The 15,015-nt window shown below is 39.6% G+C and overlaps 1 protein-coding gene across 2 annotated transcripts; it reads right to left on the bottom strand.

Annotated features, from left to right (window-relative positions):
- Positions 1-524: 524 nt before the first annotated feature.
- On the bottom strand, positions 525-13,575 carry LOC121386669. 2 transcript variants are annotated; one of them, XM_041517655.1, is made up of 4 exons: positions 13,338-13,575; positions 3,601-4,596; positions 915-1,451; positions 525-744 (listed from the first exon to the last, which is right to left on the bottom strand). In XM_041517655.1, exons 2-4 carry the CDS (start codon positions 4,096-4,098, stop codon positions 670-672), a joined length of 1,110 nt encoding a protein of 369 aa, XP_041373589.1. In that variant the 5' UTR covers positions 4,099-4,596; positions 13,338-13,575; the 3' UTR covers positions 525-669. The 2 variants fall into 2 exon arrangements, with proteins under 2 accessions (XP_041373589.1, XP_041373590.1); XM_041517656.1 differs by having other exon boundaries at positions 3,601-3,815.
- Positions 13,576-15,015: the final 1,440 nt, after the last annotated feature.

The raw sequence follows: 15,015 nt of genomic DNA, 5'->3' as shown, positions 1-15,015 counted from the left end.
GCTCAACACAGTCTATAACCCCAACCCCGCTGAAATCCCTGCACACGCGCATTGGAAACTCGCTAAAAAAAAGTTTAGCAAGGGATCGTTTATATGTACCATCCCACAGACAGGATATCACATACCATGGCCTTTTATAGATCCTAGACTGACCGCGCAAAAACACCTTTTTAGGTCTAAGTGATGAATAAAAATAACAGTCTTGAAAAATGTTACGTAAATTGAACACAACACCCTTACTCTACCCCTAGAGCGTTACGTAATTATTAACACCCCCTAACATGTAACGCGTATGCTAACCGCTGGCCACTGTCAAACTTTCAAGTCAAATCCCCCACCGACCCCTGGGAATGTTTTGTACCATACATCATGTTTTGGAGATATGAGACGACCCCTCAATCAAGACAGTTAAATTTGTTCAAAATCACGTGAGAAGCTCAGCGCTTACACAAATCACGTAAAGTCCTAATTCTACTGGCGTCCCGCTAAATGAAGAAAAACAAAGCTGACCATTGCATTTGTAGTTGACCTAGATAATGTAGAAACTATAGCGATGTGATGGACCTTTTATGTACCAAACAGAACTGGATCATCTATTCTATAAATTAAATAATAAAACTATTCCAGGGACTGCAGCTTTAAACTTGGTTCTTCGTGTTGTCCTCTGTATCAGACAGCTGCTCCAGCTGTTGGATTAAACGTAATTTGTTCCTGCTCCATCTCTACCTTTTCAGTGGATGGTTGCTGCAAGAATAAATAACGATTAATTATATAAATAATGTAACAATAAATCAAATTAAATCAAATTAATTAAATTAATACATAAACAAATAAACAAAAAACAAAAAAAATATAAATATATGGATAATTTACCACGTACCGAGGTGTCGTATAAGAAATAAGGATTCTCTTACCTTTTCTTTCGAATTTCTATTCCTGAACCACTGGACGATAACAGCTGCGTACGAAATGGACATCGTAACTCCCGCCCCATCCATCTGAGCACCGTCTATCAAGATACCTTTCGGCAGCGCTGAATTAAGCGTGCACATGAGTAGAAGCCCTCCAGCTCCTATTGCGTGATTCAGCCAAAGACTGAGCTCTTGATCTGATGGGAAGAAAACCACGTTGAGGATCAGCCAAAGCCCTCTTTTGTGACATATGGCCACAGCGGCCTGCAAAAGATATATGACGTCATCAAATATCACCTTCCCAGTCATTGTGGTGTGTTCCAGCTTCTTGGAGATGGTTTGTAGAGGATTCTCTGCGATTTGAATGAGGAGGACGAGCACGTAGGAGATGATGAATGCGTAGTAGCCACTCTTGAGGGTGTCATCTGGAAAAAGGTAGAGGTCGAGAAGTTCCCATAACCCTCGCCAGGTGACGATGATGAGAGATTCGATAACGACGACGCTGAACAGAACGTCCAGGGTGAACAGAACATTTCTCTTCTGAAACAGAAAATACAGATATCTAAAGTGTGTTTTGTTTAGATACACCAGTAGAACACATTGATTTATTAATCATCTGCTGTTGGACGTCAAACAGTTGGCAATTTTGACATATAGTCTCACTGAGAAATTAGCATGCATTGGTCTAACGAACAATACTATCGTATGATGTGACGCTTACAAACCAATGACCTTATCGGTACTAAATATGACGTAATCACGAGTTGACAAACACACACCATGGCGCCATGTAGTTTTAAGAGTTTGCGTTTACAGCAGTCTGTGTTGTGGTGTTAAATTTATAACAAAATGTAATTTTTATACATTTCATTATAAATTGTGTACCAGAAGAATGGTAACTTTTGTTTTTGAAAATTATTTATGAATGTGATTAAATTACAAAGTTATAGCAATACTCAGAATAGTGCATAAAGTACTTTATATATGTTTCTATACATGTACGTACGTGTGTGTAGAAAATAAAGGCTTTTGGAGAAAACATACCTCGGGTAATAAATAGAATAACAAACTCGGTACCACTTATTATCAAATTTATGTCCCTCGTGAAATAATGTTCATTTTCACTTGCTAAAGCTCGTGACAACTGAAAATTATTTCACTCGGGACATATATTTAATAATAACTGGTAACTCGTTTATTATTCTCTGTAAGCACTACGTAGTTTTGACCCTGTGTTTTATACTTCGCAAGTTATTGTGAACATTTCATGAATACCAAACGCAGAATTTAATATTCGTTCTATACAGGGGATATTGTCAAAAATTAACAGCAAGTAAGACTGTCATTACAACAATGTATGGTAATATATTATGCATCTGGAATCGCACTGATGTAATTCTCAAATATATTTTGATGGATTACGCGGTATGTGCTTTTCTGTCTGATGGAAAGTGCACATAAAACATCCCTTGCTGCTAATGGAAAAATGTAACGGGTTTCCTCTGATGACTGTCAGAATTACTAAATGTTTGACAACCAATTGCTGATTATTAATTAATTAATGTGTTCTAGTGGTGTCGTTAAATAAAACAAACTTTTAACAAATCAAATTTATTCACGCCATCTCGTTAAAAGCCAGTAGATACAGGGTATGTAGACACTCTCAATATCAGGTTTAAACACCGACAGCATGAACAGTTACTGGTAGGCGTCTTTTAAGCTGCAACATAATCCAAGTGGCACTTGATTAATTTCCATTTATATAATTGGTATAATAGTTGATACTTGATTGGTTGATTGATTGAATGAATACCTGACTTGATGATTAACTGAGTTATTTGATTGGTCCATTGATTTAAACCAAGCCCATAGGAACCGAGGACGGGAGTGGAGCCACTTGAGGCACCAGAACATTTACGAGACAAAGAAACAGATACAAACATACTTCGCATCATTGAACATTATTCTAAGTAAAACCTTCAAAGCCAAGATTCTTACCACTTAACACAAATCAAAACATTAATTATTTTATAATTGTTTACACGTGAAGTGCACTGGACAATATCACAGTGGCCCCTGTGGGTTCTCTGCCCCCACCCCACTCCCACCCCACCCCACTAACACCCCACCCCATCCCACCCCACTCCCACACGTGAAGTGCACTGGACAATATCACAGTGGCCCCTGTGGGTTCTCTGCCCCCACCCCACTCCCACCCCACCCCACTAACACCCCACCCCATCCCACCCCACTCCCACTCCCACCGCACTCCCACCCCACTCCCGCCCCACCCCACTCCCACCCCACTCCCACCCCACTCCCACTCCCACCCCACTTCCACTCCCACCCCACTCCAGCCCCACTCCCACCCCACCCCACTCCCCCACACTTCCACCCCACCCCACTCCCACCCCACTCCCACTCCCACTCCCACCCGCTACCGACCCTATTCGAGCTGCTGGTGCTCTCTTCAACTTTCTAGCCCGGGTCGTTCCTTCTCCCACCCACCCGAAACCCTTTCCTGTCTTGGACGAAGGAGCCGATGTGGGCCGACACCTGCGCCCATGACAGGCGTGCACTACAGCAGCTTGTTCTGAATGTGCACATTAAGCCCTATGACATGACCTGATCGGACAGACTGGGGCATGTTTGAAACTATTTTCCTGAAATGATAGTATTGCTACTTTACCTGCTGTTTGAATCTTGTTGGTATGATGAAATGAGTTTCTGGAAATATGTCCAGAACGACGACGACAGGGGGTGCTAGGACATTCCGAAACGAGCGAAGAGCAAACAGCAGTCCCGAACCGACGATCAAGGACACCATGGCGCTGATCCAGTCATTTCCGGTGTACGCATCCAGTAAGAACCAGACACCTCTCCAATGATTTACGATCGCCAAACCTACAATATAGGTGTACGGTCGAGAGAAAGCAGCAAATCGTACACGGGAAGATCTGACTGAAGCGCGAGAGAACACAAACTGGAGAAGGTTGGCAGCTGTTACTATGGTAACTCCAAATATAAGAGAGATCCAACAGCTTAGTTTGAACGATTCCGGTAACAGATATAAGCCCATAAGTTCCAGCGTTCCTCTCCAGTATAACACAACGAGAGGGCCGATAACAAGATTGGAAATCAGAAAATCTAATGCACGGAGAACAAAGCCATACTTTTCTTTTGTCATATTGCTGTTTTTGCTTGAATTGTGTATATCTAAACTCGAAATCGAAAAATCTATAACGTAGAGAGAACAAAATCACACTTTTCCTTTTACATACATATTCTCATGGCTTGCTTTCTTTAAAATCACACAAACATATAGAGAACAAAAAACAACAAAATAACACTGTTCCTTTTTTCACATTTCAATGTTTTGCCCGCCTTGTACACTGCCTGATGAGGTTATGTCGTATATCAAATTCAATTTGTTCCAATCAGCCCTGAATGCTGTATTCCTACTGCGAGCGAATCAGGGAAGTTAAATCGTCAGTTGTCCAGGATAAAACCCATCGAACCAGTCTTCACATAACGCATAAGACGATTGTTTATGGAAGCAAGCACGACCTTGTCAAAACGCCCTTTGACTCTGCCTGATACAGAGATCTTATTTTAGGTTTCGGCAAAAGGTTGATCGATTAGATGACTTAAAAGAATCGCTGTCTTGCGTAAAATTTGTTCAAATCTGAAAAATAGACAGAACATATTTTGGGAGAACAAATATCAAATTTAATTTGTTGGAATCAGTCGTGGATGTGGTTTTTTCTCCTGCGAGCGAGTCATGGAGGTTACATCGTCTGTGCAGCGTTAAATTTATGAAACCAATATTCAGTCCCCATGTAGACAAAGTACAAAATGATTCATAGTAGGAATCACGACCTTGTTAAAACTTCCCTTTGGTTCTGCCTGGTGAAGAGATACGATTTTGTTTATTATTCAAATATCAGGCTTGCCGTTCTTTTGATATAACGATATTAAATTAAAATTTCATACAAACAGCCTTAAGATGTAGTTTAATGTCGAGCGGAGTGGCGGTCCTTCTGTAAATCAAGCACATAGCAGCGAATCCTGGAAACAGTCACAACCCTTGTCATAAACTCCAGTAAAGGATCTCCTCGGGAGTGGCTGTCCATCTATACACTAGCAACTAGATAGAAAGAGAATCAACCACTAGTTTGTCAAATGCGCATTCCACTATGTGTTACGGTTTTATCGATCTATCTATCCATCTATCTTTATATATATATATATATATATATATATATATATATATATATATATATATATATATATATATATATATATATATATATATATATATATAGATAGATAGATAGATACATATAGATATATATATATATATATATATATATATATATATATATATATATATATATATATAAACCACTAACAAACGAAGACCTTGTATCATGTTGAATATTATGCTCATATGCATAGTGTTTTATGCTGATCTTTGAAACTGTCAAACCAAATGGATCTTTACGGTGTCGTAGCTAACATCTGATTCTAGGACACCAAACCGGTCTTTACGGTGTCGCAGCTAACATCTGATTCTAGGACACCAAACCGGTCTTTACGGTGTCGCAGCTAACATCTGATTGTAGGATACCAAACCGGTCTTTACGGTGTCGCAGCTAACATCTGATTGTAGGATACCAAACGGGTCTTTACGGTGTCGCAGCTAACATCTGATTGTAGGATACCAAACGGGTCTTTACGGTGTCGTAGCTAACATCTGATTGTAGGATACCAAACGGGTCTTTACGGTGTCGTAGCTAACATCTAATTGTAGGATACCACACGGGTCTTTACGGTGTCGTAGCTAACATCTGATTGTAGGATACCAGACGGGTCTTTACGGTGTCGTAGCTAACATCTGATTGTAGGATACCAAACGGGTATTTACGGTGTCGTAGCTAACATCTGATTGTAGGATACCAAAACGGTCTTTACGGTGTCGTAGCTAACATCTGATTGTAGGATACCAAACGGGTAGTTACGGTGTCGTAGCGTACATCTGATCGTAGGATACCAAACCGATCTTTACGGTGTCGTAGCGTACATCTGATCGTAGGATACCAAACGGGTATTTACGGTGTCGTAGCTAACATCTGATCGTAGGATACCTCTTCTTTTAATATTGGCGTGTGGGTTCGTACAGGAAATAGGAAAGATGCAAAGGTATATAAATTTAAATAACTAAATAAAATTGCATTATTTTCTGGTAATATATTCAGGCGTGTGTGCGAGGATGGGGGGGGGGGGTCGAGAGGGAGGAGGTCCTGGATCATGCCACCCTGTAGAGCAATTGTTCTTTTCGTCAATGCATTTTCCGGGGAAGACTGACTCGACCCCTTATAAACTTGGCTCGCCACAGTCTCGATCCCTTCCTAGTAGGACGTCTGGTTTATGAAAGGCCGTGATATGTGCTCCATCGTCTGCGAAAGGAAGAACACGACAGATCCAACGAACAGGATGAATAGTACAACCCAACACACCTCACAAGAGCGCTCTAACCCGAGAGCCACATTTGGCCTTCGAATTAGGTAAAACTGGCCATTATTTTATAGATGTTACTATTATCCGTCTCATCGTTCTACAAGAAGGAGGGACGTAGCTCAGTGGTAAGAGCTCGCTTGACGCGCTGTCGGTCTAGGAGCGATACCCATCTGTGGGCCCATTGGGCTATTTCTCGATCCAGACACGGCACGAGGACTGGTATAGCAAGAGCCGTGGTATGTGCTATCCTGTCTATGGGATGGTGCGTATAAAAAATCACAAGCTGCTAATGGAAAAATGTAGCGGGCTTCCTATCTAAGATTATATATCAAAATCTATGCACTCTAGTGGTGTGGTTAAACAAAACTAACGTTTTTTAACCTTCGACAGAATCTGTTTTTGTAAATAGTTTCAGTTTAGTTTGACGTAACAAGAAACGTAAAATTATTTTGGAAATAACAAAACCCGACTATTTTTGTACACAATTTAGAAAAGCAATCGGCTAAGAAACAAATAACTTGTAGTAAATTTAACAGTATGGAAAAAAGCACTTCTAAAGGGCTCATTGGGTAGGTACAAGGCCACTACACCCTCTTCTCTTTCTTCTCTCTCTCTCTCTCTCTCTCTCTCTCTCTCTCTCTCTCTCTCTCTCTCTCTCTCTCTCTCTCCACTAAACAAATAACAATTAACCCACTCTCCTGGACAGACAGCACAGATAGCTGGGTGTGTGTGCGTGTACGTGTATGTGTGCGTGTGCGTGTGTGTGTATGCACGTGTGTGTGTATGTGTGTGTCTGTGTGTATGTGCGTGTGTGTGTATGTATGTGTGTGTGCATTGTGTGCGTGGGTGGGTGTGGGTGTGTGTGTGGGTGGGTGTCTGTGTGTGCGCGTGTGTGTGTATGTGTGTGTGTGTGTATGTCTGTGTGTGTGTGTATGTATGTATGTGTTTGTGCAATGTGTGCGTGGGTGTGGGTGTGGGTGGGTGTGTGTATGTGTGTGTGGGGGGGTGTATATGTGTGTGTATGTGTTTGTGTATGTTTGTGTGTGTGTGTATGTTTGTGTGTGTGCGTGTGTGTGTGTATGTGTGTGTATGTGTGTGTGTGTGAGTGTATGTGTGTGTATGTCTGTGTGTGTGTGTGTGTATGTCTGTGTGTGTGTGTGTGTGTTTGTTTGTGTGTGTATGTCTGTCTCTGTGTGTGTGTGTGTGTGTGTGTGTGTGTGTGTGTGTGTGTGTGCCCAGGACAGCGTATTTGAACCTTAGTTGGATATAAGCTCGAAAATAGTTAAAACGAAAACTGATGAATGTGTATTATATTATAGATTTGAGTAGCCCAGACATAGACCAGCGGTGAAGCGCTCGTCTGGTGTACGATCGTTCTCGGATCGTGTGTATGTCTATGGTGTGTGTATTGTGTGCGTGGGTGTGGGTGTGGGTGGGTGGGTGTATGTTGTGGGGGGTGTGGATGTGTTGTTAACGTTTTTGTGTGTGTGTTTGTGTATGTCTATGTGTGTGTGTGTGTGGTGTTTGTTACGATTTGTGTTATGTCTGTCTCTGTGTGTATGTCAGTGTGTGTGTCGTGTGTGTGTGTGTGTGTGTGTGTGTTTGTGTGTGTTTTGTGCCCAGGACAGCGTATTTGAACCTTAGTTGGATATAAGCTCGAAAATAGTTAAAACGAAAACTGATGAATGTGTATTATATTATAGATTTGAGTAGCCCAGACATAGACCAGCGGTGAAGCGCTCGTCTGGTGTACGATCGTTCTCGGATCGATATCACTTCGGCCGGGTGGGGGTCGGGGGTGCATTGTTATCATAGCTTTAAACATTAACAAATATACTCGAGTTTTATTGCTTAACTTTTAATAATGTACTAGAGTAAAATAGACATTCCTAAGCTTGCAAAATGTTTCCAAACTAATAAACTATTTAAACGTGTTAGTTGATAGCTTAGAATGGCAGTGGCGATATTCAGTTTCAGTTTCTGAAATCGTGTTAATATGCGTAAAAACCCCACAATGAATTTTGTCATCAAATAATTTTAGTAAATAAAATTAAATTTAACCTAGTACAAATATTAGAACGACACTTCGGTGGTAACAACAACGCCCGAACACCTTTTTTTATTTCAAAACATATTTATCCTTTTAAAAGGACTATGTCGTCAATTTGTGTATTATATGCGTTCATGCGGTGAATACATACAATATACACTGAACCAAAGAACAAACCTTGACACATTTCTTTATTTTCGCAACATGTGTTGGCGTTATTCAGTGCTAGGCTTAAACTACCAACTGTCATCAGACAGTTGGCCGACTCGATGGTGGCGTTGTAATTTCCCCCAGCTCCCGACTTACGCCGGGTGCGCTCAGATTAACAACTATTTGACGAGTAACACGACGATATTCCAATTGTAAGAGCACTCAAACTTAACTAGAAACTGGGCAGTCGTAGAAGTCGTGAGAGCAGAAAGTTGGCCAACTTTGTGCTGGCAGTTGGTAGTCTGGAGCTAGCATTAAACGACGAGAATCGAGTTGTAAGAGCACCCAGACTAGCAGCTGGACAGTCGTAGATGTCGTGAAAGCAGAACGTTGGCCAACTCACTGCTAGCAGTTGGTAGTCTGAGCCTGGCATGAAACGGCTTTATTAATCAAAGAACACACTTTACGGGTGGAGGAGTTGGGGAGGCAATGTAGATACTATATAGATGCTATAGCTTAATTATTAAAACTATACTAGAAATTATAATTATAAATATTACTTTAGATTAGGGCCTATAGCTTTCGAAATTAAATATATACTCTAAAGATATAGCTTTAAATTAAAACTATACTATAGATTATAGCTTTATAAATTAAATATACACCAGAGTTAATAGTTTAAATGTCTGAAATATATTAGACTATAGCCTTAAATATTAACAGTAAACAAGAGTTCTTAATTTTAAATATTAAAAATATGCTAAAATGTAAATGTATTATATTGGAAATATATGAGGGACTATGGCTTTGAATATTAGAAATTAAAATATACTAGAGATTACAACTGTAATTGTTTATCATTTTGACTGAACTAGCCACATGCGTACTCAACAGAGGGGCAGAGGGGTGCAACTGCACACACCCGCCCAGTCTTACAGAAAATCCTTAAATTCGAGCAAAAAACGATAGAAATATTCCGACAAAATGAGCTAGCCTGAAACGATTTCGCCATATCTTTCCATCACTATCCCCACCATACTAGTTGTATGTCTTGTAAAAATGCCTTGTGATTCGTTTTCAATGTAATATAGTTGTTCGACAGTACAAGTACAATGAATTAATGTTGTTATCCAGATTCGGGCATTTTCATTCAATTCAGGCAGATATCGGCCTCCCCCACACCTAACACCCCTGGAAAAACGGACGCACTTACCTTTATGGGAATAGCTACACTTATGCCATAGCAAAATAGTACATCATCTTTTCTTTTTCTTTCAATACTTATTTTTCGTTTTTAAAATAGGCTGCATTGTGCTCAATACTTGTATGCTGTGCGTTCATACGGGGTTTAAAGGTATTCGCTGTATACAGTAAGAACGTTAACAACGATTTTGTTCTTCGTGTCTTTATTTTCACCCACATGATCTTGGATTATTTAAGATATCCCTTGACCTCGACCACTTCTATGTACCAACAATAAAATTAGTATTAACTAGGTTATTTATCAAAGTTCACACACATTCATGATGACAATAAAAGGAGTGTGTTTTGTTTGTAACACCACTAGAGCACATTGGTTTCTTAATCATCGGCTAATGGATGTTTATAAAAAAAGAAAATGATCACTGAATCCCATAAACAAAGATAGGTGTATGAACATGAAGAGTGCAAATAAAAACATTAATCACCATAATAGTTAATAATAATATACAGTGGTCTAGCGAGGAGGGTGGGGGCACGGGGCAATGCTCTCCTCCAAAGAAACCTCTTTTTTTTTAGAGTATTAAATTTTATAAAATCATGCATACATACATGCATACACACACATACATGCATACATACATCAATGATTCGTGTGATAAAAAAACAACAACAAAAAAAAAAAAAAAAAAAAAAAAAAAAAAAAAAAAAAAAAAAACTTCCCCCCCAAAAAAAACACACAAACAAAAACAACAAACAAAACAAACAACAACAACAAACAAACAGAAAATCCCACAAAACTGAATAAATGAAGAAAATGTTTTATTTATCGACACACTCAACACATTTTATTTACCGTTATATGGCGTCGGACATAATATTATGGTTAAAGACCACACAGATATTGAGAGAGAAAACCTGCTGTCACCACCTCATGGGCTACTGACCTCTCCTAATAAAACCTTGTTTTACTCTATTAAACTTTATAAAAGCATATATAATATATATATATATATATATATATTATATATAATATATATATATATATATATATATATATATATATATATAGTGCGTGTTGCCCCTTCCTCCAATAGTGGGTCGGTCTCCCTCCCACACACACACCCTCATATAAAATTCGGGTTACCTCAGTGATAATATAGCAAGGAGAAAAATTAAAGTCGGGGCTGGACGTAGTGTTGTGGTAAAACGCTCGTCTGATGTGCGATCCGTCTAGAAGTAGCGTCGATCACCACGGTGGACCCATTGGCCTACTTCTCCATTCAGCCAATGTGCCACAATTATTGGCTTACCAAAGGCCGTGGTATGTACCATCCTGTCTGTGCGATGGTGCCTACAAAGGTCCTCTTAATCTCGCTGCTAATCGAAACGAGTAGCTCATTGAATGGCGGCAGCGGGTTTCCTCTCTAATGTGGGGATGGACGTAACCCAGTGGCCAAGCGATCGCCTGATGCCCGGTCAGTCTAGGATCGATCCCCGTCGGTAGCCCCATTTGGGCTATTTCTCGTCCTAACCACTAACAACTATCAACTAACTCTCTGTCCTGGACAGACAGCCCCAATAGTTTAGGTGTGTGCCTAGGACAACGTGCTTGAACCTTAATTGGATGTAAACACGAAACTAAATTAAAATGAAATGAAATGTGTACTTCGAACTTTGACGCGGAGTGATTTACTGTTACCTGTAGAGACTCTTGCTGAGTCATCGGTTTTCTATTGGTAGTACTCTATCAAGTATTACGGGGCGGGACGTAGCCCAGTGGTAAAGCGCTCGCTCGATGCGCGGTTGGTCTAGGATCGATCCCCGTCGGCGGACCTATTGGGCTATTTCTCGTCACAGCCAGTGCATCACGACTGGTATATCAAAGGCCGTGTATGTGCTATCCTGTCTGTGGGATGGTGCATATAAAAGATCCTTTGCTGCTAATCGGAAAGAGTAGTTCCATGAAGTGGCGACAGCGTGTTTCCTCTCAATATCTGTGTGGTCCTTAACCGTAATTAAAATGTGTTGAGTGCGTCGTTAAATAAAACATTTCTTTCTTTCTTTCTATCAAAATTAAGAGGCGGGACGTAGCCCAGTGGTAAAGCGCTCGCTTGATGGGTGGTCGGTTTAGGATCGATCCTCGCCGGGGGACCTATTGGGCTATTTTTCGTTCCAGCCAGTGCTCCACAACTGGTGTAACAAAGGCCGTGGTATGTACTATCCTGTCTGTGGGATGGTGCATATACAAGAACTCTTGCTGATAATCGACAAGAGTAGCCCATGAAGTGGTTCATTTAAGAATTGAACGTTATATGTTTTACGTTCATGCGATGATAAACACCAAAACCGTGGTACACACTGTATGAATAGCGTAGCGCGTTTGATTTTATCACAGAGAAGCATGCTGAATAAACTTTCAAAGGATATTGCACACATTGACATTCAAAGAAGAGCAATGACGGACGTAGATAAAGAGTGGGGCACGGAGATATTTGCGTTCACTTCTTATCACGGAGAAGCGACTATTTACAGCTGGGTGGTCCCAGTGTTGCGTCGGCGGCCATGCAAGACGTCTGCCAGTCCTGTGAGAATGTTATTCAATTAATCGAAAAGCTCCAGCACACCTGATGAGTAACATGTATATTGTATAATAAGAATGTTTTGTGTATGTATTTTATTGCATATGCATGTATATTACGGTTTTTTTTTATGCCTATAGGGTCTATAACTACCAAATCAAATCCCATAGACGACAATAGTAACATATGCTGCTAACACTCGTATCTGCAGTGTATCAGTCGACAGAAATACCACTGATATAAATACTACCACCCCTCACCCTTAAAGTGATTCAGAAAACAAATTGGGGGTGAAGCTGCTCATTTCAGAGATAACGGGTAACGTCTATGACTACCCTATTTCCGCAAAAAAAATGAGTACCTTTTTTTACAGGTATCTCATACATGTTTCAAGAACAAGGCTACTTGGCACTGTGGTACTAGATGAAATAAATACCATACATTTTTTTGCGCATATGAAACTATTTTTTTACAACCAACCTACTCGCATTTATCACCAATCACTGGACTCTCGTGTACCTCCAACTTTGACCCAGCCGGACGTTATTTGGTTTAGTACTACCTGTATGTTTTACTATTGATAATGTGGTTATTACTCTCTCATAACTCCATAATGACTGGCCTTTATATTATTTAAAAATCAATAAAAAATGTTTCTTACGTATTTTACTGTGTGTATATTGGGTGACACTTCAATAAAATATCTGCCTGTCTACCTATATATCTGTCTTTTTTGTTGCAATATCTATCACTTTTATTATATTTTCACACTGTTGTGGCGGCTACCATTTCAAACCTAATGCAGTAGTACAATACGTATTAAACAGTACTGTTTTTTTAACTATTGCGGTTCTTCGTTAAATGATGTGAATATTATGTCTGTCAATTTCCTCCGACTTCTGAGCTGTCCACACCATTACCTACCTGTCTCCAACTTCCTCGACGGGCGTACTCTCTGTGTACTCCTTGCACCCACCTGGCATCCTCGTCCTCTGTAGCCAATAAAGCTGGTTTGACCGACGGCACTTTACTTTCTTTTCTTTCTTAACTTATTTCCGTGCTTATATCCAATTAAGGTTCAAGAACGCTGTCCTAGGCAAACCTCGGCTATCTGGCTTGTCTCTCCAGGAGCGCCCACAACACTAACTAACGATCGCCGGTAATACTGGTGTATAGTAGGTGGTTACAAGTGTCTCTTAAGGTAGTACTAAACCAAATCACTTCCGGCTGGGTCAAAGTTGGAGGTGCACCCAACTTTTGATAGAGAAGTGAACACCACAAGTCCTGTGATTGGTTATAAATGTGAGTGTGTTGGTTGTAAAAAATAAGTTTCATCTGGGTAAAAAAAATATGCAATTTTATTTCATCTAGTAGCAATGTGTCAAGTAGCCTTGTGCTTGAAACATGTATGGGGTACCTGTAAAAAAAAGTACTCGAATTTTGTGCGGAACTAGGGTAGTCATAGACGCTACCCGTTATCTCAGAAACGAGCAGCTTGACCCCAATTTTTTCTGATTCACTTTAATCTCTGTACATGGCTCTGAATGGAGTTTGAATCAAAGTTCATAACAATAAGGTTGTTAAACATATACTTAGATCTCCAGATCATTTTTTTCTTCTTAATAATCACTTAGTTAGCTCTCATGAAAAGCATTTTGAGTTTATGCTAAATTCAGAACCAATTTTTTCAGATTTGATTATCTGCCTTGGATTAAGTTGATAATTTATTTTATTGTTAAAACTGTATTACCTAATGTTACTAGCTAAATAAAAAGCTGGATTACAGATTGTAGGAATACATCTAATATACATATTGTATTCATCCGGATTAGAAAATAATGCAAGAAAATAGATGTTCGGGTAATTTTGTCATTTAAAAATAGTTTTTTTCAGTAATTAATCAAAACTAAATGTGTGAAAGCTGCATGATAATTCCAGATATCACAACTATTAAAACCTCCAACTACAGTAGACTATAAATAAAATATAGTCAGGAATATTGGTGGCTGCCAATAGTTTTGATGGTTCGTTATGAAAATCAGCATGGCCGATGGATTTGAAATTCCCACACCTGTTAACTTAAAGACACCCACACCCATCATACAGGAATTCCTCCCAACACTAATGTTCAGGACATTAAGTCATTACTTCATACAGGTACTGTCATGTTTGTGTTTCCTTCCTCAGACAGTGTATTTTTTAATACTGATATTTCTTTGATGTGCCTGTTAAGGTCTTCATAATCTAGGGGTCAATCAAGTGCATGTGTTTTAATGGAATTCTTTAAAGGGGTAGAGGTACTCTGACTATCTTTGTTGTCTCTACATATATACCTGAGTACACACACCCAACTGAAAGTAAATATCTTCAGGAGTTTTATTTTAAAATATTTTGTTGTTTAATATGATATATTGCATTTGTACAAAACTATATGCAATATATATGCTTTTTGAGGTGTACATTATATTAGGTTGTACTGTAGAAACAACAGTTTCAGTGAGGTTGTCAGTTTATGTTAGAATACACCAGATCCTGGTTGTCATAAAGACACATAGCTGGACACTTTTTGAAAAATGTATGTTATCAGTATAGGTAGTACTAA

This window comes from Gigantopelta aegis, chromosome 12, assembly GCF_016097555.1.
Source record: "Gigantopelta aegis isolate Gae_Host chromosome 12, Gae_host_genome, whole genome shotgun sequence".
NCBI classification, from domain to species: Eukaryota; Metazoa; Mollusca; class Gastropoda; order Neomphalida; family Peltospiridae; genus Gigantopelta; species Gigantopelta aegis.
Note: the sequence above shows the minus strand (reverse complement) of the source record. Positions and strands in the feature narration are given on the sequence as shown.